At 44.9% G+C, this 25,592-nt stretch overlaps 1 protein-coding gene across 7 annotated transcripts in view; it reads right to left on the bottom strand.

Annotated features, from left to right (window-relative positions):
* Positions 1–1,545: 1,545 nt before the first annotated feature.
* LOC125459128 (ras association domain-containing protein 8-like) overlaps positions 1,546–25,592 on the bottom strand; it is a 160,783-nt gene continuing 136,736 nt past the window's right edge. For all 7 annotated transcript variants that reach the window (XM_059652074.1, XM_048545076.2, XM_048545075.2 and 4 more), the window contains 5 exons: positions 14,757–14,912; positions 10,940–11,832; positions 5,446–5,608; positions 3,782–3,889; positions 1,546–1,793 (listed from right to left, as the gene is read on the bottom strand). In XM_059652074.1, the coding sequence (XP_059508057.1) occupies positions 1,765–1,793; positions 3,782–3,889; positions 5,446–5,608; positions 10,940–11,832; positions 14,757–14,883 (1,320 nt within the window). In that variant the 5' untranslated portion in view covers positions 14,884–14,912 and the 3' untranslated portion in view covers positions 1,546–1,764. The remainder of the gene's footprint in view (positions 1,794–3,781; positions 3,890–5,445; positions 5,609–10,939; positions 11,833–14,756; positions 14,913–25,592) is intronic.

Consider the following 25,592-nt stretch of genomic DNA (forward strand, 5'->3'; position numbering starts at 1 on the left):
CACTGAGTGGGAATATCCAAGTTGCTCTTGCTGAGATCCAACACAAAGGTGATGGATTTAATAGCCTTCTTCAGGGCTGTAACCATTCCATGGTTTCCATGACTCTGCCCTGTTTCAGCTGATTTGCTGTTGAAACCCTCAGTCATGCCCTTGTTAGCTCAAGACGTAATAATCTCAAAGAAGACCCTGATGGCCTCCCACTTTCTATTCTCCCTAAACTTAAGGTCATCTGAAACTCCGCCATCCTAACGCACTCATCCTTCATCTCAGTGCTCATCAAGCCATTTCACTGGCTGCCCTAATGCTGTAGGCACTAGGGTGGAAGTGCAGTTTGATTCACCGCCTCAGGCTGACTCCTGTCGCATCCGGAGAACTTCACTGCTTTTCAGAACGGGAGGTGGGCTCCACAAACTCAGGTAGTTTTCCATGAACAAACTCAGCTTCATCTATGGATCCCTGTCCCTGAAGTTCATGCTTAAATGTACAGGAATGGAGACGCCATTTGTTTCCATTTCTCACTGCCCTGAGAAGATTGCAAAGCTATTTTGAGCACAGTTAAACTGCACCTTTATGTCCAGAGTCACAGACAGCCTGGAACTGGTCAGGATGACAGATTCCCTTCCATAAAAAGTGATAAAGTGAACTGGAAGGACTTTTACTACATCTCGGTAGCTCCATGGTCACCACTTTAAATTCACTTTTGACTTGTTTAATAAACTGAATGCATATCCTTCCATTGCTGTGATGGAACTTGAACTCATATCTCTGGAGCAGAGGTGCAGGTGTCTGGATGACTTGTCCAGTAACATAGGCAGCATGATTCCATTCACCAGCTACCCATCTCCTGATGATGAGGGGAACAGAGCATTCCTCTATCTCAAAGGGTGGCTGACTCTCCTACTTGCAAATCTGACAGTCTGTGTGTTGTTTCATTGTGATGATTGAATGTGGACACCATACGGGCCATTCATCATTGCCCCTATCACCCTCTAAAGACTTCAGCCCACCACCAGGAAGACCACTTTCAGTTCAGCTCCAAGACAGCACTAAGCTACTGGGAGGTGCAAGACTGAGCAAACGCTGAATTATTAGTGGCTCAGTACTGAAAGTGTTGCACTATCAGAGAGGCAGTTCTGTGTGAGTCCATAATCAGAGGCAGAAAAGAGACAGCAATAAACTGCTGGAAGTTCCACATTGTGGGGGGTGGATGTAATTGTCCCCTTGGCTAATTTTTGAAGAACTGCAGGGAAAACCCTCAACAATAGTTTTCCCACACTCAACATTATGAAGGCAGCTTATCTGTTCATTATCACCTTACTGTGTTGGAGCTTGCTGTGCACAAAATTGGCTTATATGTTTCCTACATTCTAAAGTTGACAATACTTCAAACATACTTCATTGGCTGTAAAGCACTTTGGAGTAGCCTGGTGATGTCAAAAGAGGCTGAAGAAATGCAAGTTTTCATTTTCTTTCTATGACCAGACCAGTTTTGTCTCCTTTCTATTTTGATTGTATAGCATCGTCACAAAAATACACAAACACAACTTTTGGTTTCCAGTTCTGCTTTATTTTGAATATATACTTAAAATAATAATTTTAAAACATAGCAGAAGGTCAGGTTCCTTTATGTAATGTATGACTGTTAACAGCCAACCTAACATAGATTATATTTCTCAATGTACAGCCCAGATTGGGCAGAGATGACCTTATAACAATATCACCCTGAATTCAGTTTACAGCTTCATACAGGCTCCTGCTCTTTTGTCAGCTACCTACTATCCAATGATGAAATTCTGAAACAAAAAAATTATGTAAATAAGTTAATGGGGCATGAAATTTAAATTAAAAAAACTACTTCATCTGGTTACTTGAAAATAAATACATTTTATATTTGCAGCCTACTGTGACGTGAAACTGTGGCTGAAAGGCTTTCCTTTCAGACTGTCAGGTATTGCAAAGCAAACCTGAACATTGTCACTTTCCCAACACTGGCATGCACATAGAGACAGTGAGAGATGTCAGGGAGGGACGGGGAAAGAGACAGACAGAGTCAGAGAGAGATAGAGAGAGAGAGAGAGATAGATAGATAGATAGAGGAGAGACAAATAAAGAGAAGCATGGCCGGACAGAGAGACTACAGGTCAGAAGGGAGAGTTGGGAGAGAGAACAGACAAAGGGAATGCATTGAAGCAAGGCGGGGGAAAAGAAAGAGAAATAGGGAGATAAGGGCAGAGCAGGATACAGATTGTAAAAAAAAACAGCTTGGGGGTGGTGGGGGAGAGATGGAGGTGGGGCCTGGACAATGAATTGCTTTGGGATGTGAGACTCACAGTGGGATTGTGCCATGCAACATGTGGGCCCCTCATTCAATAGCCTCCAGTGACGTGACAAAACCTGAGCTTTATAACACAGGCTTCATTAAGTTTCTGAGACAGAAGTCTTTTGAGTTTAAAAAAAAGTTATTAATGTAACTTTCCTCAAAATGCTAGGAATGGGAGGTGAATGGGAAGGAAGGGTCAGGGACAGGGAAATGCTGCATCCAGTATGGTACTGAACATGACAGCAAAGTGGTCTGAGCTACAGAGATGATAATCAGCCTGGACTCCTGGCTGCTACCTATGTGAGAAACAGGGGGATACTATCAACCATCATCCAATAACCAACAGGCATTCATTTCACCGGGATTTGTGAGAATGGGCGAGGGGAGGATACATAGCTGCCCTCAGGTGGAAACCCCTGAAGCAGAGAGAAACATACAGCTCTCAGGCTCTTGTGAATGAGGCCACAATAGGCTGTGGTGCCCCCTGTAGACCAGACACCGAAGACCCAGATGATGGGACGACGGAGTAAACATGGGCAGAATACAAAAAAAAGGGATTAACTCATGTATGAAAGTCATTAGTAAATCCATTAGCGAGTTCATGAGGCACTTTTTTATTCAAACCGTGGTGAAAAATGGGGACCAGGAGGTGAACAGTATAGCCGAAGAGGAAGCTAAATAAATACAGGAGGGAGAACGAACGGAAGGATATGCTGATAAGCAGATATGAGTAAAGGAGGAAGGAAGCTCCCTGGAGCAATAAATACTGGCACAGAGTAATCAGGCCAAGTGCAGGGTGCTGTACAATTATTTTTCATAAAATTCCATATAATAAAATCCAAAGTAGGAGAGAAAGATGTTCTCTTGGATGTTTTCTAATGAGGCATTAGGGAGGATTGGATGAGAAAATGCCATGGGGATTGGAGGCAAGTCAAGGCACGATAGTCTGACCAGACCATAGGTTACCCTGTCATTAGTCAGAGAGAGAGAGATGACCAGTGGGTGGTATAACCTGAGGGCTACCACACCTCAGGCAAGGGGAGAGGTTGAGAAGGAGAATTCTTCACGGTAATGTCACGGAACTGAACCCATGCTTTTGACATCACTCTGCATCGCAAAGCAGCTGTTCAGCCAACTGAGCTAACCAACCCCCAGGGATTGAGAGGACACTGTAACATATTCTGTATCATTCTCAGCTAACTGAAAGTTGATGCACAGCATCAAATAAAAGTAGAACACAAGAGGGAGAGACAGAGGGTCATGCAGATACTGCACCACAAGCAGGAGAATGTATACGTTATACATGTAGGGGTGTGTATACATTCACCCCCTCAACTGGCAGACTGCAGTTTACAAGTTCAATTATTAGCCATCTTTTAGCTTCTGTTGCTGTGCGTTAAGGGGTCACTTGCCAAAGGCTAGTGTTAGCACAAGGCATGCATTCAGTTCAAACGAACACACCTTCTGGATTTAAGCTCGACACCAGAGGGTTCTGGAGGTTTCGTGGATTCCCCAGGAACTGTTTCGCTGTCTGTCGTGGTGGGAAGTCGGTTTCTGAAATGTGAATGTCTGTCAAAAAAAAGGAGATAAAATGAGTCAGCTGTCTTTTACCTGAGTCGGTGAGTCACTGTGCCACCAATTCTGTCATCTCTTCTGACAACATCATGGTGCTGTGAATGCCATTATGCCCTTGTGGCCCAGCCTCACTATCAATGGGTTCACCTTTCAGCTCTAACTGACTGTCAACCCTCACAGAGATCCTTTGCACTGCTGCACTTCCTGCAAACTGAGTGCAAGTCCCCGGGCTGATACTAAATAAAAACTAACAGAACTGTGGATGCTATGAATCAGAAACAAAAATAGTGATTGCTGGGAGAAGCTCAGTAGGTCTGGCAGCACCTTCTAGAGTCACTCAACCCACAATGTTAACGCTGATTTCCTTCCACAGATGCTGCCAGACTTGCTGAGCTTTTCCAGCAATCGCTAATTTTGCCCCCACTCTGATGCTCAGGTTCAGATTTATTGGGAGAGACCAGACACTCAGCCTATACATCCTTAAAAGGAAGTACCGAGAGGTTACCTTACAGGGGGCTAGAGAGATACGAGAAAGGTAACTTGCAAATTTGTTTCTGAGCAGGCACCGTTTCAAGCTGAGGAGCTTTAAAATCTAATGAAAAAATGATACAGCACAGAAAGAGGCCATTCAGCTCATCACACTGATACCAGCCCTTTGAAAAACGATCCAGATAGTCTCATTCAGACGTCTTCTTTCCCCTTCAAGCATCCATCTAATTCTCTTTTGAAAGCTCCCACTGAATCTGTTTCCACTGTCTGTTCAGACAAGTATATTCCAGATCAGAACTGCACTCAAACAAACCAATCAGTCCCCACCTTCTCCTCCTCTGCTCCTACAGTCAATCACCTTCAATCTTTGTTCTCTGGTGTCAAACCCACTCAAGATTTTTAACAGCTTTCTCAAATCCGCTCACCACCTTCTCTGCTGGAACAAGACGGAGTGGTGATGGCCTAGTGGTATCATTGCTGGACTGTTAATACAATGACCCAGATAATGTTCTGGGGACTCGGGTTCGAACCCTGCCACGGCAGATGGTGGAATTTAAATTCAGTAAAATATCTGGAGTTAAGAATCTAACAATGACCATGAATCCATTGTTGATTTTTGGGGAAAATCCCACCTGGCCCACTAATAACCTTTAGGGAAGGAAACTGCCATCCTTACCTGGTCTAGTCTAGATGTGACTCCAGACCAACAGCAAGGTGGTTGACTCAGAATTGTCCTCTGGGCAATTTGGGATGGGCAATAAATGCTGCCTAGCCAGCAATGACCATTTCCCGTGGAATGAATAAACAAAACAAATCCCAATTTCTCCACATAGCTGAAGTTCTTTACCCCTCGTACCATTCTAGTCAATCTTGCCTTCACCTTCTCCAAAACCTAATCACTTCTGCAAGGATTTCCCTGTATGGAAGTGATTTTGAGAGTGGTCATGCCTGATGTGTGTCCTTCCTCCTCCTCCTCCTCCTCCCCCCCCCACCGAGGAAGTACACTTTGGGATGATGGATAGTGCTGTGTGTGTTCTCTGAGGCAATGATCATCTTCTCACCTCCATTCCAGTGAGTGGGCGGCTGTTGCTGGCTTCGTTCGTCTGTGGTCGACTCCTCTTCAGTTCTGCTCTGTGCACCCCCACTCCCAGTCTGCTGGATAAATTGTTGTAGGTTGCACTGTCTCAGCTCTTTATTTAACTCCTCCAGCTCTTGTGTCTTGGCCTTAAAAAAAAAAACAAATTTTATTCAGAAATCAGAAGAAAACACAGACGCTGTGGTCAGATTGCTCAGAGGCATGATACATTGCTGCTGAACCCATTGGGCTCATTTCTAATTTTACTGTCACTCCTGCCTCCCCATTCACCTCCACAGTGCATGAATACAGTAAATTAATAGAGGCTCAGTGGTTAGCACTGCAGCCTCACAGCGCCAGGGACCCGGGTTCAATTCCAACCTCAGGCAACTGTCTGTGCGGAGTCTGCACATTCTCCCTGTGTCTACGTGGGTTTCCTCCAGGTGCTCCGGTTTCCTCCCACAGTCCAAAGATGCGCAGGCCAGGTGGATTGGCCATGCTAAACTACCCAGTGTTCAGGGATGTGTAGGTTAGATGCATTAGCCATGGGAAATGCCGGGTTACAGAATTAGGGTGGGGGATGGGTCTGGGTGGACTTGGGCTGAATGGCCTGTTTCCACATGGTAGGCATTCTATGGATCCTGAATTCATATTCTAACAGTGGGTCATCACTGGGGTGGGCCACACCGTTGAGGGTCGGTGCTGAGGGAGGGCCGCTCCATCAGACAGTTGGTGCTGAAGGAGGGTTGCGCCGTCGTGGGGGAGAACAGTGCTGAGGGAGCACCGCAATGTTGGAGGGACTACGTCAAAGGTGTGCTGCAGTGTCGGATGGGCAGTACTGAAGGGGGACTGAACAGTGAGAAGGTCAGAGCTGAGGGAGTGCTATAGTGCCAATTTCCAGTCCAGGACAATAATATGCCTTGAACCATGTGTATCAACTTTAACTCTCTCACTCTCTCTCTCTTTCTCCCCCTCTTATTAAAGACTCCATCAGTACCTCTCAGTCCACAGAAATAACATGTATGAACAGTCCAGTACACACGACTATTGTCACCACTTCAAAAGGTTTTATCAGCTTCATCAGGCATGGTCTACTCCCTTTACAAATCGAAGCTGACTCTCTCTCTCTCTCTCTCTCTTTCTGTGATCAGCTGGAAATTTTCATGGTGTTCAGTAACCCCATTAAATATAGATTCTTTATTTATCCCTGTAACAATCCCGCAATTAACTAAAACCCCTGTGACTCTAGAATGAATTAGCTCAGTGCAATAAACAATGAAAAATCATTCACAGTTCTAGCCATGGAGAGCAATGGTTTGTGTTTGCCACATGGTGGCACTCGAGCTGTTTCAGATCAAGTGAAATGGACATGTTGCTGAGATTGTACCAACACAAAATGACTTGAATTATTTTAACATTTAATTCTGACATTTAAAATATCAGCATGGCCCACAGCACTTTACAGGCAATGAGGATCAATTGAAAGAGAGTTGCCTTTTCAGCTAGGAAAATGCTGTGCGCATATTAGTTGCCACATCTCCCAGAAACACTTTATAGAACATAAAACAGTAGAACACTGTACAGGCCCTTTGGCCCACAAATGTTGTGCTGACCTATTATCCTACTAATATCAAACAACCCTGCATATCCTACATTATGCTATCACCCAAGTACCTATCCAAGAGTCACTTAAATGTCTCTAAAGTATCTGACTCCACCACCACTGCCGGCAGCACATTCCATACGCCCACCACTGTGTGAAGAACCTACCTCTGACACCTCCCCAACACCTTCCTCCAATCACCTTAAAATTATGCCCCCTCGTAACAGTCATTTCCTTGGGCCAGGGAAAAAGTCGCTGGCTATCCACTCAATTTAAGCCTTTCATTATCTTGTACACCTCTATCAAGTCACCTCTCATCCTTCTTCACTCCAATGAAAAAAGCCCCAGTTCCCTCAACCTTTCCTCTTAAGACCTGCCCTCCAGTACAGGAAGCATCCGGGTAAATCTCCTCTGCACCCTCTTTAAAGCTTCCACGTCCTTCCTATAATGAGGCAATCAGAACTGAACACAATATCCCAAGTGTGGTCTAACCACGGATTTATAGAGCTGCAGCATAACCTCACGGCTCTTAAACTCAATTCCCCTGCTAATGAAAGCCATCACACCATGCTCGTTCTTAACAAGCCTATCAACTTGGGTGGCAACTTTGAGGAATTTATGGATGTGGACCCCGAGACCCCTCTGTCCCTGCACACTGCCAAGAATCCTGCCACTAACCCTGCATTCAAATTCAACCTTCCAAAATGAATCACTTCACACTTTTCTGGGTTGAATTCCATTTGCCACTTCTTTGCCCAGCTCTGCATCCTGTCAATATCCCACTGCAACCTACAACCGCCCTCCACACTATCCACAACTCCACCAACCTTCGGGTCATCGGCAAACTTACTAACCCACTCTTCCACTTCCTCATCCAAATCGTTTATAAAGATCACAAAGAGCAGAGGTCCCAGAACAGATCCCTGTGGAACACCACTGCTCACTGCACTCCAGGCTGAATACTTTCCATCTACAACCACCCTCTGTCTTCTACTGGACAGCCAATTTTGCATTCAGACAGCCAAATTTCCCTGAATTCCATGCCTCCTCATGGACTAAAGCCATGCAAAAATAAGAGGTCATATTAGTTAATGCAGTTCGGCACCGCACAGCGACAGTGTGGCACTCGCTCAGCGCCAACCCTCCGACTGCACATCGCTCCCTCAGCACTGACCCTCCATCAGGGCCACACTCGCCCTGCACTGCACTGGACAGGAGAGGTTACATTGGATTATAGACTCAGTCCAAAACGGATGACTGTCTGACTTGAAAGTCAAAGTTACCCATCAAGTCGTGCTCAAAACCAAGTGAACTAGCAGTGTGTGAGGAGACCTGTGCTGGTTTTCCCTTGCCGTCACTCAGCTTGGCAAGGTGCTTAGTATTAGTGACTAAAATATCGCTGTGATCCGGGGGAAGGAGGAGCCTGCTCACTCCTGTCCTGACGGTAGAGTGGATTGATTGATAGATACCAATTCTAAAGGCCTAAAGGCACTAGGTGACAATGAATAACAGGAGGAGGCCATTCAGCCCCTGCATTCAATTAGATCATGGGCTGTAGAACATTGGAACATGGATTTAGGATTACGAGTAGGCCATTTTCTCCAGTGTTTATCATTTTGATAAGGATTGGGTAAGATTATCATTTGATTTTTGTGATCTCAACTTCACTGTCCTATTTGTCACCATAAGCCAGGGCATAGCTTTGAATCCATCTCTAAAAGATTTAGGGACAGTCTCATTAAACTGCTTAACACAAATAAAGAGATTATATATAGAGTAGACGGAGAGAAGCAGTTTCCAGTGTTGTTGATGATCAGGGAGGGTGAATCCAAAACAAGGAGCCCAAAACTTTTAACTGAAGCCTGGCCATTCAGCAGGGATATCAGGATACACTCCTTTATGCTGAAGGCATTGGAAACGTGGATCACTGTCCCTCAAAATGCTGTCGAGGTCAGGGGTCACTTGAAAATGTCAAATCTGAGATGCAGAGATTTTTGTAGGTATGGCCATTAAGAGCTATGGAGTTGAATACAGATAAGCCATGATCCAATTCAAGAATACAGCAGGCTCAAGGGGCTGAAGGATTTCTTCCTGTTCCCACCATTGATGACTCAGCTAAAACTTAAACTCCATTTGCCTGCCCCAAGTTCAAACCTAGGGATATTAACAGATTTAAAACCAAACCGCCATTAATCTCTAATAATAACACGGTGTAGAGCTGGATGAACACAGCAGGCCAAGCAGCATCTTAGGAGCAGGAAAGCTGACGTTTCAGGCCTAGACCCTTCTTCAGAAATGGGGGAGGGGAAGAGGGTTCTGAAATAAACAGGGAGAAAGGGGGAGGAGAGTCAAAGATGGATAGAGGAGAGGATAGGTGGAGAGGAGACAGACAATTTAAAGAGGTGGGGATGGAGCCGGTAAAAGGTGAGTATAGGTAGGGAGGCGATGTGTCATTCCAGGGAGGATGGACAGATCAAGGGGGCGAGATGAGGTTAGTAGCTAGGAAATGGGGGTGCGGCTTGAGGTGGGAGGAGCGGATAGGTGAGGGGAAGAACAGGTTAGGGAGGCGGGGACAAGCTGGGCTGGTTTTGGGATACGGTAGGGGGAGGGGAGATTTTGAAGCTTGTGAAATCCACATTGGTACCATTGGGCTGCAGGGTTCCCAAATGGAATATGAGTTGCTGTTCCTCCCAGTCGCGAACCATTTCTACTCCCCCTCCCATTCCTCAGACAACATGTCTGTCCTGGGCCTCCTGCAGTGCCACAATGATGCCACCTGAAGGTTGCAGGAACAGCAACTCATATTCCGCTTGGGAACCCTGCAGCCCAATGGTATCAATGTGGATTTCACAAGCTTCAGAATCTCCCCTCCCCCTACCGCATCCCAAAACCAGCCCCGCTCGTCCCTGCCTCCCTAACCTGTTCTTCCTCTCACCTATCCCCTCCTCCCACCTCAATTTCCTACCTACAAACCTCACCCCCCCCTTAACTTGTCCCCCTGGACTGACCTATCTCCCCCCTACCTACACTCACCTTTACTAGCTCCATCCCCACCTCTTTAACTTTTCTATCTCTTCATCTATCTTCTCCTCTATCCATCTTCGATCCGCCTCCCCCTCCCTCTATTTATTTCAGAATCTTTTTCCCCTCCCACATTTCTGATGAAGAGCCCAGGCCCGAAACGTCAGCTTTTCTGCTCCTAAGATGCTGCATGGCCTGCCGTGTTCATCCAGCTCCACGCCTTGTTATCTCGAACTCTCCAGCATCTGCAGTTCCTATTATCTCTCGCCATTAATCTCTGGTTAGGCCTCAGCTGGAACACTGCCTCCAGTTCTGGGCACCACGTGTTAGGACAGATGCCAAGGTCTTAGAGACAGTGCAGACAACATTCAAGAGAATGGCACCAGGAATGAGGGACTTCAGGGAAAGTGGAGAGACTGGACAAACTCAGACTGTTCTCCTTAGAGAAGGTCAAGGATGAAATCCAACAGAGTTGATCAAAATCAGAAGAAGTGGTTTTGATAGAGTAAACAATGCTTTCAGTGGCAGGAGGCTTGGTACCCAGTGGACACAAATTTAAGGTGATTAGCAAACAAGAGGAGATATGAGGAAACCTTTTTATTTCAATGCAGGAAATTGCTGAGATTTGGAATTCATTGCCTGAAAATGTATTGTGAGCAAATTAATCATAATTTTCAAGAAAGGAAATTGGATAGCTATTTGAAAGGGAGTCACTTACAGGATGATGTGACAAGGGCAGGGCGAATGTGACTAACTGCTTGTTCTTTCAAGAAGCTAACACAGGCTACAATAGACCAGTGGTCTCCTAATGCAGTGTATGATTCTCTCCATTTCCTTCCCATGGACCTGATCTCACCTGCAATCTCCTGTCCGCTTCCTCTAAAGTTCTCGCTACTTCACCGAGAGACGTCTGTATTTGCTGGTTCTGCTGTGTTTTTGCTTCAATCTCGGCCCTTACTCGGTCAATGGCCTCCCTAGTGTTGGCGTGAGTCGCTCTGTGAGCCGCTGCCAGGCTCCTCGCCCGATCCGACTCCTCCCGCAGGATCTCTCTGTCCAAGAGTTCAGTCCTGCTGCTAATCTCGTGCAGCCTCTGCATGCTGTCGCGGAGGCTCTGCTTCAGTTTGCTCAAGTGTCTCTGCAGCTCCCTCTCCCGCTCCTTCTCCAGCTGCAGCTCCCTCTCCCAGAACTGCTCCTCCTCCATCTCCTTCTCGTTCCTCCTGATCACTTGCTCCAGCTGCACCAGCTGCGTCTCGAAGTCGGGAATGCCGGGCTGCTCCCAGGATTTAATCTGGCTGTCGAAGGACTCGTGCTGGGCCGAGACGGAGTTGAGCTGCTCCTGCTGAATCAGGATCAGTTTGAAGAGATCTTCCTTGCTCGGAGCTTTGGAAGCAGTGTCCCGGGCCTCTGCCCCGCTCAGCTTCTTGCCCCGCCATTTGTTCTGGACGGTGAGATCGGGAGCGCCCAGCGCCCCCCCAGTAAACGTCAGGGATTTCTTCGGCACATGCCGCTTTGGGGGCTCAGGATTAGCAGGGGCGGGGACAGTCCTGCTGAAAGGAGGTTCTGGAGTCTGAGCACCATTGCCTGAGGTGGGTCTGTCGGACTGAGTGGAGCCGGTGCGGCGTAACAAGAAGCAGACATCGTTGGCGTACTGCCCACATTTGGCCAGCAGTTGGAGAGGGCTCTCGTTGGCCAGCAGCTGGCGCTCACTGTCACGCAATTTCTGAATCAACACATAGCGGCCAGTCTGACCTGCAGTGGGAGCAAAGAGCAAATGTCAGAATGCAATTCAGCGTAAAGGTGGCCGGGGGGAACAGGAAGCATTTCTCAAGGAATGAGCCTAAAACCTCTGGGAAATAACGATGCAGAAAGACTGGAGAAGTTGAGATGTTCCCTTTCAAGCAGAGAGGGTTAATCGAGGATTTAACTCATAGAATTGTTCAAAGAGTCACTTGCTATTTACCCCATTAGGTTTGCTCTCTGTTGAGTAATCTAGTCAATCTGCTCCATCCCCATAGCCCTGCAGGTTTATTTTCTTCCAGTGCTAATCCACTATCCCCTTGAAATCACTGGTCACCTCACCATCCCATCCCATCCCGGGCAGTGACTCTGAGTCACTAGCACTTGCTGCATTAAAAATATGCTCACCCTCACCCCAGCCCGCTCAGCTAAAAGCCGAAATATGTGCATCCCATCCTCGTACCATCAGCAAACAGGAAATTGGCCCTTGTCTACTTTAAGCAGCTGATCACAATCTCGTACACCTCTGTTAAACCTCCCCTTGCTTTAAAGAGGAACAATCCCAGCTTCCTCAAACGTAGTCCAGTGGTTGAAGTCGCTCCTGCCTATCTGGTAAATCTCATCAGCATCGCCTCGGGGGCCACTGATCCTTTGTTATTTGATCCCGCTGCCCTCCACCCATACTACAGACCTTCCCTTTTCTTCTTTCATCCCACCCTCGAACTTCACTCGCTTGCACCTGCTACACCTTCCAACATTTCGGAAGGAAGGTCATTAGCCTGAAGCATTAACTCTGTTGATGTTGAGTATTTTCAGCATTTTCTGCTTTTGACTCTTAGCATTCACAAACAAATTTCACAGGCCTCTTGTCAGTGGGTGTGAAGATGGGGCAGGGTGTCCCTTAAATCCAGCAGAGGGCCTGGCCATGGCCAACCAACCTGCCCTCAGCGTATCGCCCTTTTACAGGGGGCAGTGGAGGCGGGTACAGATGGGGAGAGCTGTCCTGCCCTCGGCCATCAATACCACACTTTAAATGGCTGCACAGCAATAGGGATGCATCTCCGATCAACACTTCAGCCAGACTCCTACTCTCCAAAACCTTGGTTTTTGGACTTGCTGGCAGTCCCTGCTTTCATGTATATGTCAGAGAAGCTGGTCAATAAGAAGTTCCCTGCAGTGCAAGGCACTGTGCGGAGGAGTGAGGGACAGACTGATACAGCAGCGACTAAATTACTGGGATGGTAATCCAAGAAACCCAAATTCAAATCCCAGCACAGCAGTTTGAGAATTTGCATTCAGATTAGCTTGGAAGAGCTGCTCCAAGTAAAAAAAAAGTAGCCACAAGGCTGTCGGATTGTCATAAAAACCCAACCAATACCCTAACATCTTTTAAGGAACGAGTTGCTCTCCTTACCTGGTCTGGGACTATATGTGGCTCCAGTCCCATACCTACACAACTGAACCTGAAGTGACCGAGCAAGTCATCTATACTAAAACCAGGACCTTTCAAATGTAACGAAGAATAGGAAAGATGACTTTGCCAGCAATGGTCACATCCACAGAATTGTTAAAGATCTTACAAAAATTAGTAATGTTTTCTAACTCTCTCACAATAGGAATCTTTAGGAAGCTCTGAGCAGAGAAATGCCTGCTTGATGGCGATTTGTGACTCTCTCAAACTTATCATTCTTCTAGCCAATACCTCTTCTGCTGACACAAGTGAAAAGCTGCGTTGACCTGTGAGATTCACAGAACAGGATCATGTACCAGTGAAGTGGGCGTCATGCTACCTCCAATAACTGCCAGCTTCAAATCAGTGAGGTTACTGGGTGAGCGGACATCACACATTACAAACAGGACGACCTGCCATGACGTTCATTCAAAAGGCACAATTTTCATTTCTCAAGGGCACATTACATCAAGAACAGGGTCACTGACACTGGTCTGTCACATCCAATAGCTACTGTTGGTGCATCTGTCAGAACTGCAAAATCATGCCGATCTCTCCCTAAACAACGGATTAACATTTGCTTCTCTGTGGCCTTAGTATCTCTGTAACCTCCTCCAGTCTTACAATCCTCTGAGACCTCTGGATTGGGGGCCAGGTCTTCAGCTGGTCTGGTCTCCAACAGTAAAGTGAAATCAACGTGTAACCTGACCAAACGCAGTAAAACCACGAGTTGAAGGCAGATGGAGGACACTGGCAATGTCTGAGGCTCAGTAAGTATGTGAGTGAAGGAAGTTACTAACCTCTGTCCCACACTGACCAGTCCCCAAACCATAACTCCAGGTATGAGGAATTTTCTCACTATTTACAATGGAAAGAATGCTTACCATTTTAGATAATGGTGCACATTTTCAGGAGCCGCATGAAGCAGTACCCAGATGAAACAACTGCTTGCCTTCTGCATCCTTAACACAGTAAAATGTAACATAGTGCTTCGGTGCAGCACTGTTAAACTCCCACATCAGTAGTGATTAAGAGAGGGGACAAAATCTTTCAAACAGCATCTTAAAGGAGGAGAGAAGTGTGGGGAGAGAATTCAAGGAAACACTCAGGCAGCTGCAAACAAGTCAGTCAGTGGTGGAAATATTAAAATCAGTATTGTCAAGGGGCCAATTTTCTCAATTCTCAAGCTGTTGTGCATCCCTCACTACACCCTGTATGACCTGGTAACCACATTATACTCCATCTCACCCCTGACCTGCTTCAGCCTCGACTATTCTAACATCAGACTCAGTTTCTCTGGCTTGGTTATTGCCCAAAGGAGACTATTTTGCAGTGTCACTGATAGTCACTGTCTTGACTAATCCTAGCCTTCCTCCCACTGTCCCAGTGTACTCATCCCATTCTATTCCCCTGTCCCATTCCCATTACTCCATATCCCCATTCCATTTCACCGTCACATTCCCATTTCATTCATCTGGGCACTCACCAATGGCCTGTGCTAGTGCAATCACCACTTCTTGACAGGTCGTCTCCTCAGTGACCCCACACACTACACGCTGCACTCCATCCACCCAAACCTTCAGCTCCATCGCTGTACAGCTCGTTGCTGGCATTGAGTGACCCGGTCAGTGTGGAGACAGTTCTGAAATACAGAGAGACAAATTCCCACTTCAATACACAGAACAAAACAATGACACTAAACATGATCGAGCATGTTCCACTTAATCTGCTGTTCCATTTTCTTCTTTCCACTGAGTCAACACTCGTGTACACTGCCATAGGTCTCTGTCACATCATTCCGTTCTGATACATCAGAATGGATGATGTAATCAACAATTTGTATAGTGCCTTTAAAATAAATAAAACACCCCAAGGCACGTAACAGGAGTATTGTATAACAATAACTAGATATCTACTTTTAGAAGCATAAACTGGCAAAAATGAAGGTTTGGATACTGCTGTGTTGCAGAGAATGAACTAGTTTAAATTGAACAGACTGCTCATGGCCTTAGGTCAATAATCACAAGCCTCGGGCTCAGATCAAGAACGAGACACTTTCCAACTTGGGATCACCTTTAGACGTAGAGCAAGAGAAATTCATCTGCAAAACCCTCTCTGAATCACTGGACAACTAGTGAGAGGCAGACGATGCAAGGCTCATTGGTTACTGGGATTAAGAGGAGTTCTTAAATCCACTCCAAAGTAAGAGCCATTTCAGATCACTGTTTAACAAACAGCAGGGAAGAGGATGGGGAATTTTTATTGTAGCAAATTATTGAGATCAGAAATGCCTGAGGGGATGGTTGCAGCAGATTCATTAGCAATCTTCAAAAAGGGAATTGAATAAACGCTCAACGGTGGGAAAAATTTACATTGCTACAGGGAAAGAGCAAGGAAGTGGGATTAATTAGATAGCTCTATCAAAGACGTGATGGGCTAACAGGTTTCTTTCTGAGCTATAAATTTAATTAATTGCTTCTGTACAGTATTGAGAAAGGACCCAGTAAACCAGCCTAGAGCTAGAAGTTGAGACAGAGGTGTCAATGATATCTCTCAGTATCACATCAGAGTACTAAATACTATGATGTCTGTTTCACTCCAAATGTCAACACAGTAGATACTTCCCAGGAACATTCATCATCTTAGGTTCTAGAAACAGTGAGAGTTTGTATTTGGCATTGTAACCCAAGATTAATTTCTAACAAGACAGCAAGGACTGATTGCGCACACTCACACACTTTTCTACATGCTGCTGGCTGCAAAGTCCCGACTGACACATTCTCATATTTCAATGGGACTGTCTCACACCAGACACTAAACCCCACTTGACAATACCTGTGCGATCTGCGCTGTTTACACAAAACACTGTTTGTTACAGCTTCCTTCCCAAATGACCTGGAGACTCCAGGAATTGAAGGGTTTTCTCTGGAACACTGCAGGCAAAAGCTGGAGGGGGCGGTGGTGGGGGGGGGGGGGGGGGGGCGCTAAATAATTAATGAATTAACAAACAAATTAATAAATGTATTATTTCTTCAAGTAGGAAAGGCAGGAACAAAGGCTGTTGGACTTGCATCTCATGAGCCGATTAACAGTCTGCTTCCCGTTTGGCCGCAGACATAGAATTATTGGTTGGCTGTCAAATGGCTGATTTGGAGCTCTGCAGATAGGACATTGTCACAGCAGCCCAGTCAGCCAATCAACCGCAGGACCTTGGGGCAAGTGTGTCTCCCTGGATCAGTTATGGCTGGCTGAAGTCACTTTTCTGTCATGATAAGATACCACATTCTCGACTAGAAACCCTCCACCCCTGGGGATGAGACTTTTTAGTGAGGCTTCTAGTCAGCTTGGGATGAGAGGGATTTCAGAGAAAGAGAAGACAGGACAAAGGTTGCTCCTCCAGCTGAGTTCTCTCTGATTGGAAAGAAAGTTACTGCACTCGCACACAGACAAACACAAACGGGATGATATGACCTGTCTCTGAAAGTATCTGCAATTCCAGTCCAGCAACTTGTACCCTTTGAACATGCAAAGTTTTGCTGCCTCTTTTGCTTTGCAAAGTGTTCTTTCTAAAAGGTCAAAGATATGGAAATACGGCCGGTTTAACAATTTAAATTAATATTTCAGATAACCCATCTTCACAACAATGAGACATACGTTTATCAATAGGAATCATCAAACAAACATAACCTACTAATTGTTTACTAGTCCTGGGAGAGACATTGGTGATTTTGCATAAAGGAGGAGGAGATTCAATAGTTTCAATCCTATGACAATGCAGCACTCCCTCAGCACTGACCCTGCGACAGCGTGGGGCTCCTTTGAAACTGACCCTCTGACGGCACAGTGCTTCCCCAGTACTGTTGCAGAGCCACAAACCAGCTCAGCGAGCCAACCATCCACAACCCGAGCTACAAATCAACACTAAAACATTAGTACTGAGCCTCTCCTAAACTGTCCAGAAGGCGCAAGTCTAAAGTGTGATGGAATGGATGCCATTTGCCTGGGTGATTGCACTTCTAGTAACATTCAAAAGATTCAATATCACCAAGAACCCAGCACCTCCAATACTGTGGCATAGTGGTAGAAATGTGCACTATCTAGTGTTGCCAAGTTGGGCTGAGTACTTGTGGATTAGGGGGCAGTAAGTTAGAATGTGGTGTTTGTAAAATGTTAGTGGGGAGCAGTGATTGGTCCCTTTGAAAAGACGAAATCCTTTTTCTACGCTTAGAGATTCAAAAAGGATGTCTGTGGGCAGCAGCTTGTGGGTTTGCAGATGCACAGGGAGCACCTGAATTAAAACATTTGTATCAAAAAGGCCATACAGTCAGCAGGCCAAGCAGCAGTTTTGATTTGTTATCAAGTTTTGAATTTAGCCAATTAATTTGAATGAAGCATTTTGATACCAAAAACCAATTAAATTTATATCTGATGGTTTTGATAATGAAGGGCCAATCCTATTGTAAGAAATAGAGATGTCATCAAGGGTATTAAAAAAAGGGCAGTTGAACAAAGACAAGAGAATACACTGCCATCTGCTGCAGATAACAGCTCTCAGCTCTTGAGAAAGCACCATCTATTCACAACAATGTCACGGCACTTTTAGCTAAGATTCCTGGCAGAAGAATTCACGGAGAAGGCATTCCTGATGGAAGATTTGACAGAGAAGGCTCAGAACATTCTTGAGGACATGTAACCTGGCTAAAATGTCAAGAGATTAAATTCTAATTTTTAAAAATTTTATATAGGTGGGACTTATATTTATTGGAACAGCATACCATTAGAATCTGGTTTTATTCAGGAATAGTCAGTAGTTAGAATGGATTTATTTGGTTTGTTAATAGCTTAGGTAATTTATTCACTGTTAGATACATAACTTGTTACTTGTTGATTGTGAAGTGAGCATCAGGGATTTCTTGTATTTAACCTTTGGCAGTTGCTGAAAAATGGGTTAGACTCCTTCTCATGCCCATTTTAACAGATTATAAGAATAGGGGCTCCTCTCTGGGTGCTTCAGTTTTAGTTATTGGAGGGAGGTGGTGGAAGAGGTCAATGTTCTCCTTATTACACTAGAAAGATCCTTTGACAGCTCCAAACTTCCAAACCTTCCAGAAGGATGATGACAGCTGATGTTTGGGAACATGTACACCTGGAAGTTCCCCTTCAAATGACATACCATCCTGGCCTGTAAATATGTCACTGTTGCTCGGCCAAAATCCTGGAATTCTCCCTTTGACAGCAACTACGGATATGCCTGCACCACATGGACAGCAGCAGTTCAAGACAGGGGCTCACCAGCATCAACTGAACATTTAAAATTAAGTAAACTGAACCAATTTTTTTGTGCAAGTGCGTCAAGGGTTAATGGAATAAAGGCAGGTGCATTGAGTCCACATGCATCAATCCAATGGCAGAACAAGCCCGAGGACAGTTTGGAGTCTCCTGTTCCTGCCTTTCTAAACTGAGGTCGTAGGACATTTTGTTTTGCAACATGGGTTACGAAAGCAGAATCCAGTTTCCAAAAGAGAACGGAATTAAGGCTTGGAAAAGAATCACAAAGTTTGAAGAGTATTGTTCTGCATCAAAAAAATTCAAATACTCTTGGCAGAGATGAGTGACAGGGCAGGACAATTCTGGGCATAATGCATGTCCCCAGACCCACATTAATCAGCAGTGAACTCACCATGCCACCCACTGTAACATAGCTCCTGTGGCCAAATCACAAACTGAGAGCTCACATTCAAGTTTACCAACCGGCAGAATAGAACTTGGGGCTAGTGATTAACCAGAACATTCCAGAAGTGAAGTAAACAATCAAATGACCCACAAAACCACAAAATGCACTTGCAATGTCTCAAGCTCTCTATACATGCGTAAGCTGGTGCAGAGGTGACGGAAGAAGGAAGCTACTATTCAAACTAGTGATAAGGTAAACAAGACCTATGTTTTTATAGCGCCTTCAACAAACTCTGGACATACCAAAGCCCTAACAACCATGTAATTTTGAAGCGACAAATGTAATCATATCTCTGGCACCTACTTTATTTGGCCCTAATGAGCTGTAAGTGATGAAAGAAGTGAATCTGCTTCCCTGGCTGTCTGTTTCAGCTAATTGCTTGCTTTGGGATGCTTAGCAAATCATCTTTACCCAGCTCAAGGAAGGCACTCAAACAAAAAGAGGTCAAAGGAAGCATTTTAACGACTCCCTGAAGGCTCCCCTCAAGAAATGCAACATAGATGTCGATGTCTGGGAGACAGTTATTGAGAAGAAACTGATTTGGAGGCCTGAAGGGATTTAATTCTTTGCGAACACCTGTCAGCAAGAGGAAGTACAGAAAAGGAACCGGGGAAAGGTGACCTCAAGGCCAAGGACCAATTACAACCCCTAGAAAAACCGGCCAAATGTGTGGTGGAGATGGAGCTGCAGGACCGGGCTCATCAGTGACACAGGGTCCAACCGAATCCCTGAGCAGTGACACACAGTCCTAGGTGGACAATCCTATTCATTTGCATGTGATTGCTGCTGCTGACTTGACCTTTAGCCATTGTGTGGTTCTGATGTCACAAGAGGTTCAACTCTGAGCCAGCCTGTGTTCACAGAAATGAAATCAGCTTCCTTCTGACTGGCACACCCTCACACACACAAACGAGAGAAATACTGTGCGATTTCACAATGGCAACCACAGCCTTTACTTCTGTTCTGACAATAGATCACCGACCTGAAAATGTTATCTCTGTCCTTCTCTTCTGAGATGCTACCCAACCTGATGGGCATTTCCAGAATTTATCATATTTACTTTGTGGTTTCAGGTGCCATTAACACTCCACAAGCATTCCATAAAGGAGGAGTGATTGCACAAGTTGGAAGACAGTGAGGAGCGCTGGCTGAGAAACACAAGGAATTGTTAAAGAAGGAATAGTGGTTTGCATTTCTGTAGCACCTTTTACATCCTCAGGATATCCCAAAGCACTTCACAGCCAATGACATACTTTTGAAATGTAATCACTGTTGTAAACTAGGATGCCCAGCAGCCAAATTGCAAACTACAGTTTGGGACAGTCCTCATCTGCATAGTTTATTAACATTATGCATTTAGTGAATTGTGGGGTGTCTAGAGGGTCTGGAAAATGGATGGAATGATCCCTTTAAAACATTGTAAGAACAGAACAGTTCCAAACCTCGCTCCATTGGCAATCTTCATATGTAGCACCACTGCGGCTCCAAGATGTGCAGAACTTTGTGCTGGGGACACAAGGTCCTCAGATCCAATTCTAGGTGAACAATGAATGAGCCGACCTCAGCCATGTTGTAAATCAGTGTAGCTAATCCAGAATGCCTGGCATTAGGGAAATCTAGCGGAATAACTACTCCTTAGCACCCACCTTCTCCTAACCAGCATGTACAGAGATGGGTCATCAGGGAGTGCTACGGTTTAGCAGAGACAAACACTCTTCACTTAGGCAGTGTTTGTGCCTGATCTTTTGTATTAGGGTCTCTGCTATCAGTTGTGACTGGGTGCATGTACTCACAACTCTTGAGTCAGAAGGTCACGAGTAGTCCAGAAATTTAAGTGTAAAATCCAGACTGGCAATTCCCGTAGAGCATGAAAAACGTGCAGTGCCTTGATTGAGCTGTTAAAGCCAGGCCCTAACTGCCTCTCAGGTGGATGTAAAATATGTAAAGATCACCCGTAAATGGACAGTTTCTACATTACAGCCAACATCAATGCCTAGATGTGTACAACTCAACAATACTCAAGAAGCAAAACCACATTCAGGTCAAAGCAGCTCATTCTTCACTCACATTCACTGCCCACATCACTGGCAAGCAATGGCAACAGTGTGTTCTATCTACAAAATGCATTGTGGCAACTCTCTTTCAACGTTACCTTCCATATGTCTACCATGATGCAAATGATGACAAAGGCACGAGAAAACGACCACTACCTACACTTTCCCCTCCAGGTCATATTCCATATCAAGTAAGTTGGAAGAGATCAAAGGATTTGGACAATTTGATTTATCACATAATTTCTCAGAAGTGAAAAGTCAGTTGAAAGCAGGCATGTAAAGCTTTTAAGTGAGAAAAGAAATGGGTTTTAATCACTTAAATTGCTAGACATAGCTGTTCGGAAGAGGTCCGATATGGAAGGTCACCTAGCAGCAGTCTGTCGACTACAATCCCTTTGTTTTCCATGACATCCGTGGGGTGTCACTTGAAGACAGGCTTCCAGGCTGGAAAGACGAGATCCTGACTCTCCTGAAAAGCAGCAGAATGTCCAAGGCAAAACAAATTGCAAAGATCCTTCTTTCTGGGAAAATATTGTGGGAACCTGATCAGGCTAAATGTCAGGATTTCTAATGGAAACTATCATCTGAACTCAAGTTTGATTCATTGATTCTAGGGCAGTCAATGTCACTGAGCAGAGATAAACTGAAATGTGGCAAGTCTTTCCATTTTTATTCCTTTATGTTTGGGCTCTTGGCTGACCATGTTCTTTCTCCCCCCACCTTTTTACATCTTTAAAAAACCTATATCATCTCTGGAAAGAGATAATGGGAACTGCAGATGCTGGAGATGCCAAGTCTTCCCTGGACTGACCTATCCCCCCCCCTACCTCCCCACCTACACTCTCTCCACCTATCTTCTTTACTCTCCATCTTCGGTCCGCCTCCCCCTCTCTCCCTATTTATTCCAGTTCCCTCCCCCCATCCCCCTCTCTGATGAAGGGTCTAGGCCCGAAACGTCAGCTTTTGTGCTCCTGAGATGCTGCTTGGCCTGCTGTGTTCATCCAGCCTCACATTTTATCATCTCTGGAAAGCCTTGTTGTGTTGCTTTGTCAGTCATGTGAATCCATTTGTTAGGGATGAAGGGGATTTAATTCAATTGCACATTGTCACTGAATTGGTCAGTTTTTCCCACTTACTGTATGAACAAATAAACAAGTTATTTTTGAGTTAATTAAAGAAGCCTGGCAGACATTTCTTCTATTCTGGACAGTAATACATGAAAGAAGCAAAGTTACAATTTTGGTGATTAAATAAAATGCTCACATTCTTGAGAAAGCAAATAGGGCTTCATTATCAACGTAGGCCCCCCAATAAAATTGGAACAACACAAATCGCTGTTTCTATAGGCGCTGGCTCAAAGTATGGAAACTCACTCCCCTCAAGGGACTATGGGTATATCCAAGGGCAGGCACAGAAACCACAGGCCATGATGTCACTCCTGGCCTGGGCCATCAGCCCCTTTGCCCAAGCACAATGACCCTGACCCCGTACGACTGGAGCACAGTGGGTTCTCCGAATCCCTGGGCCTCAGGAATTGGGCCCTAATGTAACCCACTGACCCAGGCCCTGGTTGGCTGATCATCCCTTAAAGACAAATAGGAATGGGTAATAAATTCTACCCTTGTTGCTGATACAAGCACACTTTACCTACTGCTCTGGAAATGTCCTGCAATTTTGAAAAGTCAATGTAATTTATTTCTCTAATCCCAGGTCTGCAATGATCAGACTGAGCCCAACGTAAGATTGACTTACAAATAGCTCTTCACAGGTTACAGGAACATTGGTGTCACAGGCAGCTATCCACTAGGTGCATTAATGTGAATTTGACCCTGCTCAGCAATCTCTACACTCAGTTCCTAGCTGATGAGAATGTTTTTCGCTGTGATAATAACGTGCTTTCTCCCCTGGGTATAAATAAATAATAGTTTGAATTCCCAGGGAGATGGACAGCGATGGAAATTGGGGAAATGAAGATGGTGGAGGGGAACTCAGAGCGAGCAAGCAAGAGAGCGAGAGAGACAGTGCAGGATCAAATTGTGGAAGACAAAAATGGAGGGGGAGAAAAGAGTGCAACCAAAAGAAACAGTGACACAGGGAAGGGAGCGAAACATTGGGAGGTGGTGGGGGGGAGGTGGTGGTGGTGGGAGGAAAAACTCAGTGAGGGAAGATAAAGAACATACAATCAAGTGAAAGACAGTGAAGGATGGAAGAGAGATGAGGAAAAGAAATGTGGTAGTGAGAGATAAATGATAAGCAGGGAATAGAGAAAAGAGAGTACAAGAGGGGAAAAATGGTCAGGGAGTTGACAAAGGAGAGAGGAAAGGAGAAATCTAACATTTTAGAAAGCTAATCAATTTCTGTGACCTTAACCGCTAAATATTTTGAGGTATTTGCTGTGTTAGATTGGTTTCTAAATTATGAAGAGTATCAGCAAATTTTATCTGATAACTTTCCTGCAAAGGATCTTGGGAATCATTAAAATTCAAAAGGGTCCACTTTAAAAATGCAAGGCTTTTATCGTTGGCCTGTTAAACCAGTCAGAGACTGCCTCTCAACATTCCTGCTCCGAACAGGTGGAAGCTGTTAGAATCTTTATGTGTCTGTCGTGTGGAATGTTCCCTGACCTGCTCGGAGCACTCTGTGACCCTGACTAACACAGGACCAGGCACAAAACAAGCACTGTACAACAAACAGTGTCATATCTCCCACTCCTCAAGGAATAGCTCATGAGAACCTACACTGAAAATATTTCCATTCAACTAAAATGTGTAGACCATTAACCCAACATGACTGATAACCAGGAAATCATTAACTTTTACTGTAAATTATTACACAAATACTGGTTCCGCCTCGCTATTTACCAATATTTACTTTCTCTCCTGTCCCTCAATTCTCAGTCTAGCTCAAGGCCGGGACAAAGGATAAGGCATCATTGCTCGGGCTGGTTCATGAGGTGACCGGAACCTGCTCTATTCATCAGCTTCTCTCACATCCAGTTCAGGTTTCTCTGCTTCCCCAAACTCCCCCACACCCCACCGCACCCTCCGAGCAGCTTGGCTAAGTTTATGAGCTGGAGTGCACATTCTGAAGAGGCTGATTGATGACTCACTTCAACAATATTTCAAGTATAAATCAATTCAATGATTTCTACACTGCTTGTAGTCTTATGACAAATGGAACTAATTGATCAGCTCATTCAAAGAACGAGAACAGGCAAGGCCGGCCAAATGGACTCCTGCTGCACAGTTCTGTGATTTTCTTCCCCCCATCCATAGGTTCTGTGTTTTATTACCACAAGGGAACTTGGTGTGCCTTTTTCTTCTGAAGGAAAATTTTAAAATGCTATCCACCCAACCAGCGTTAGACCAATTCTTGTTCTGTACTGAGGAGGCAACAGGTCATTGGTTGGCAGCAGAACCACTATTCAGATAGAGTTGCCCAGTCTGCGAACCCAGCATTTGAGAAAATGCCATCAGCATTCGTGCAGAATGCTCCGAATTCCAAACCAAACAGGTTAAGCTGCCTTCTCTGGGGAGGATGAATACATGCTTTCCATTACAGGGTGCATATGTTACAAAGCCGAAACCAGCTTCTGAGAATCAACAGACATTTCATCCTCATTTATCACTGTCACTTATCTCTTTCCACAACAGCGTGTGTGTTTTGTGAAGCCTGTCTTTTGAATGAGATGTTAAATCAAGGCCTTTCTACCCTGTCAGGTGGACTTAAAAGATTCCGCAACTGCTATTTTGAAGTCAGCCAGAGATTTCTCCCTGGCCAATATATCCTTTTTATGTTATTTTACACCTCAAAAGAATAGAATGTCTCTTAAATCAATTGCAATAAAACATTTCAGCTGCTCACTAATCATTTTGCAGTTGTGGGAGCTTGCTGTGCACAAATTTTTCCTGGACAGTTAACCAAGGCCCATGCAATGACAATAACATCTTCCAGATCTGTGGCCTGATCTGGAAGGTCAAGGCCAGCAGGTACACCACAGCTTATAAATTCCCGTCCAAATTATACATTGCCTTAGTTTGCATTGTATGACTGCTCCTTCATTGTCATTGGATAAAAGACTTGGAACCCATATCTCTCCCAACACAGCAGGTTTACCTATCATCCACAGACTGCAAAACACTACTTCAAAGGCCAATTAACGTTGGGCAATAGATGCTGGCCTAACCAGCAGCCACATCACTACAAAGAACTTTTTTTTAAAAAATGACAGCAATGACTATGATTCCAAAGCATTTAATTTCACAACATCCTCAGTTCTGAAAGGCGCTCTGTAAATACAAGTCTGAATTGAAGTTGAGTAGTATTTGAACCTTCCTGAATCCTTTCAAGAGATTTGTGTTTTACTATTCCAGAAGACAGTGGGGTGGGGGGACAAGAAGTGGGAAAGTTAAACCCTTACTGTTCCAAGATATTACTGTTGGAGAATAGAGGTTTGTCACTTCAGTGTGTGTACACTGTGTAAAGTGCATAATCATTGACCAATTGCTTCACAGAATTTCATGTAAACATTATC

Source organism: Stegostoma tigrinum, chromosome 17 (assembly GCF_030684315.1).
Source record: "Stegostoma tigrinum isolate sSteTig4 chromosome 17, sSteTig4.hap1, whole genome shotgun sequence".
In the NCBI taxonomy this organism is placed as follows: Eukaryota; Metazoa; Chordata; class Chondrichthyes; order Orectolobiformes; family Stegostomatidae; genus Stegostoma; species Stegostoma tigrinum.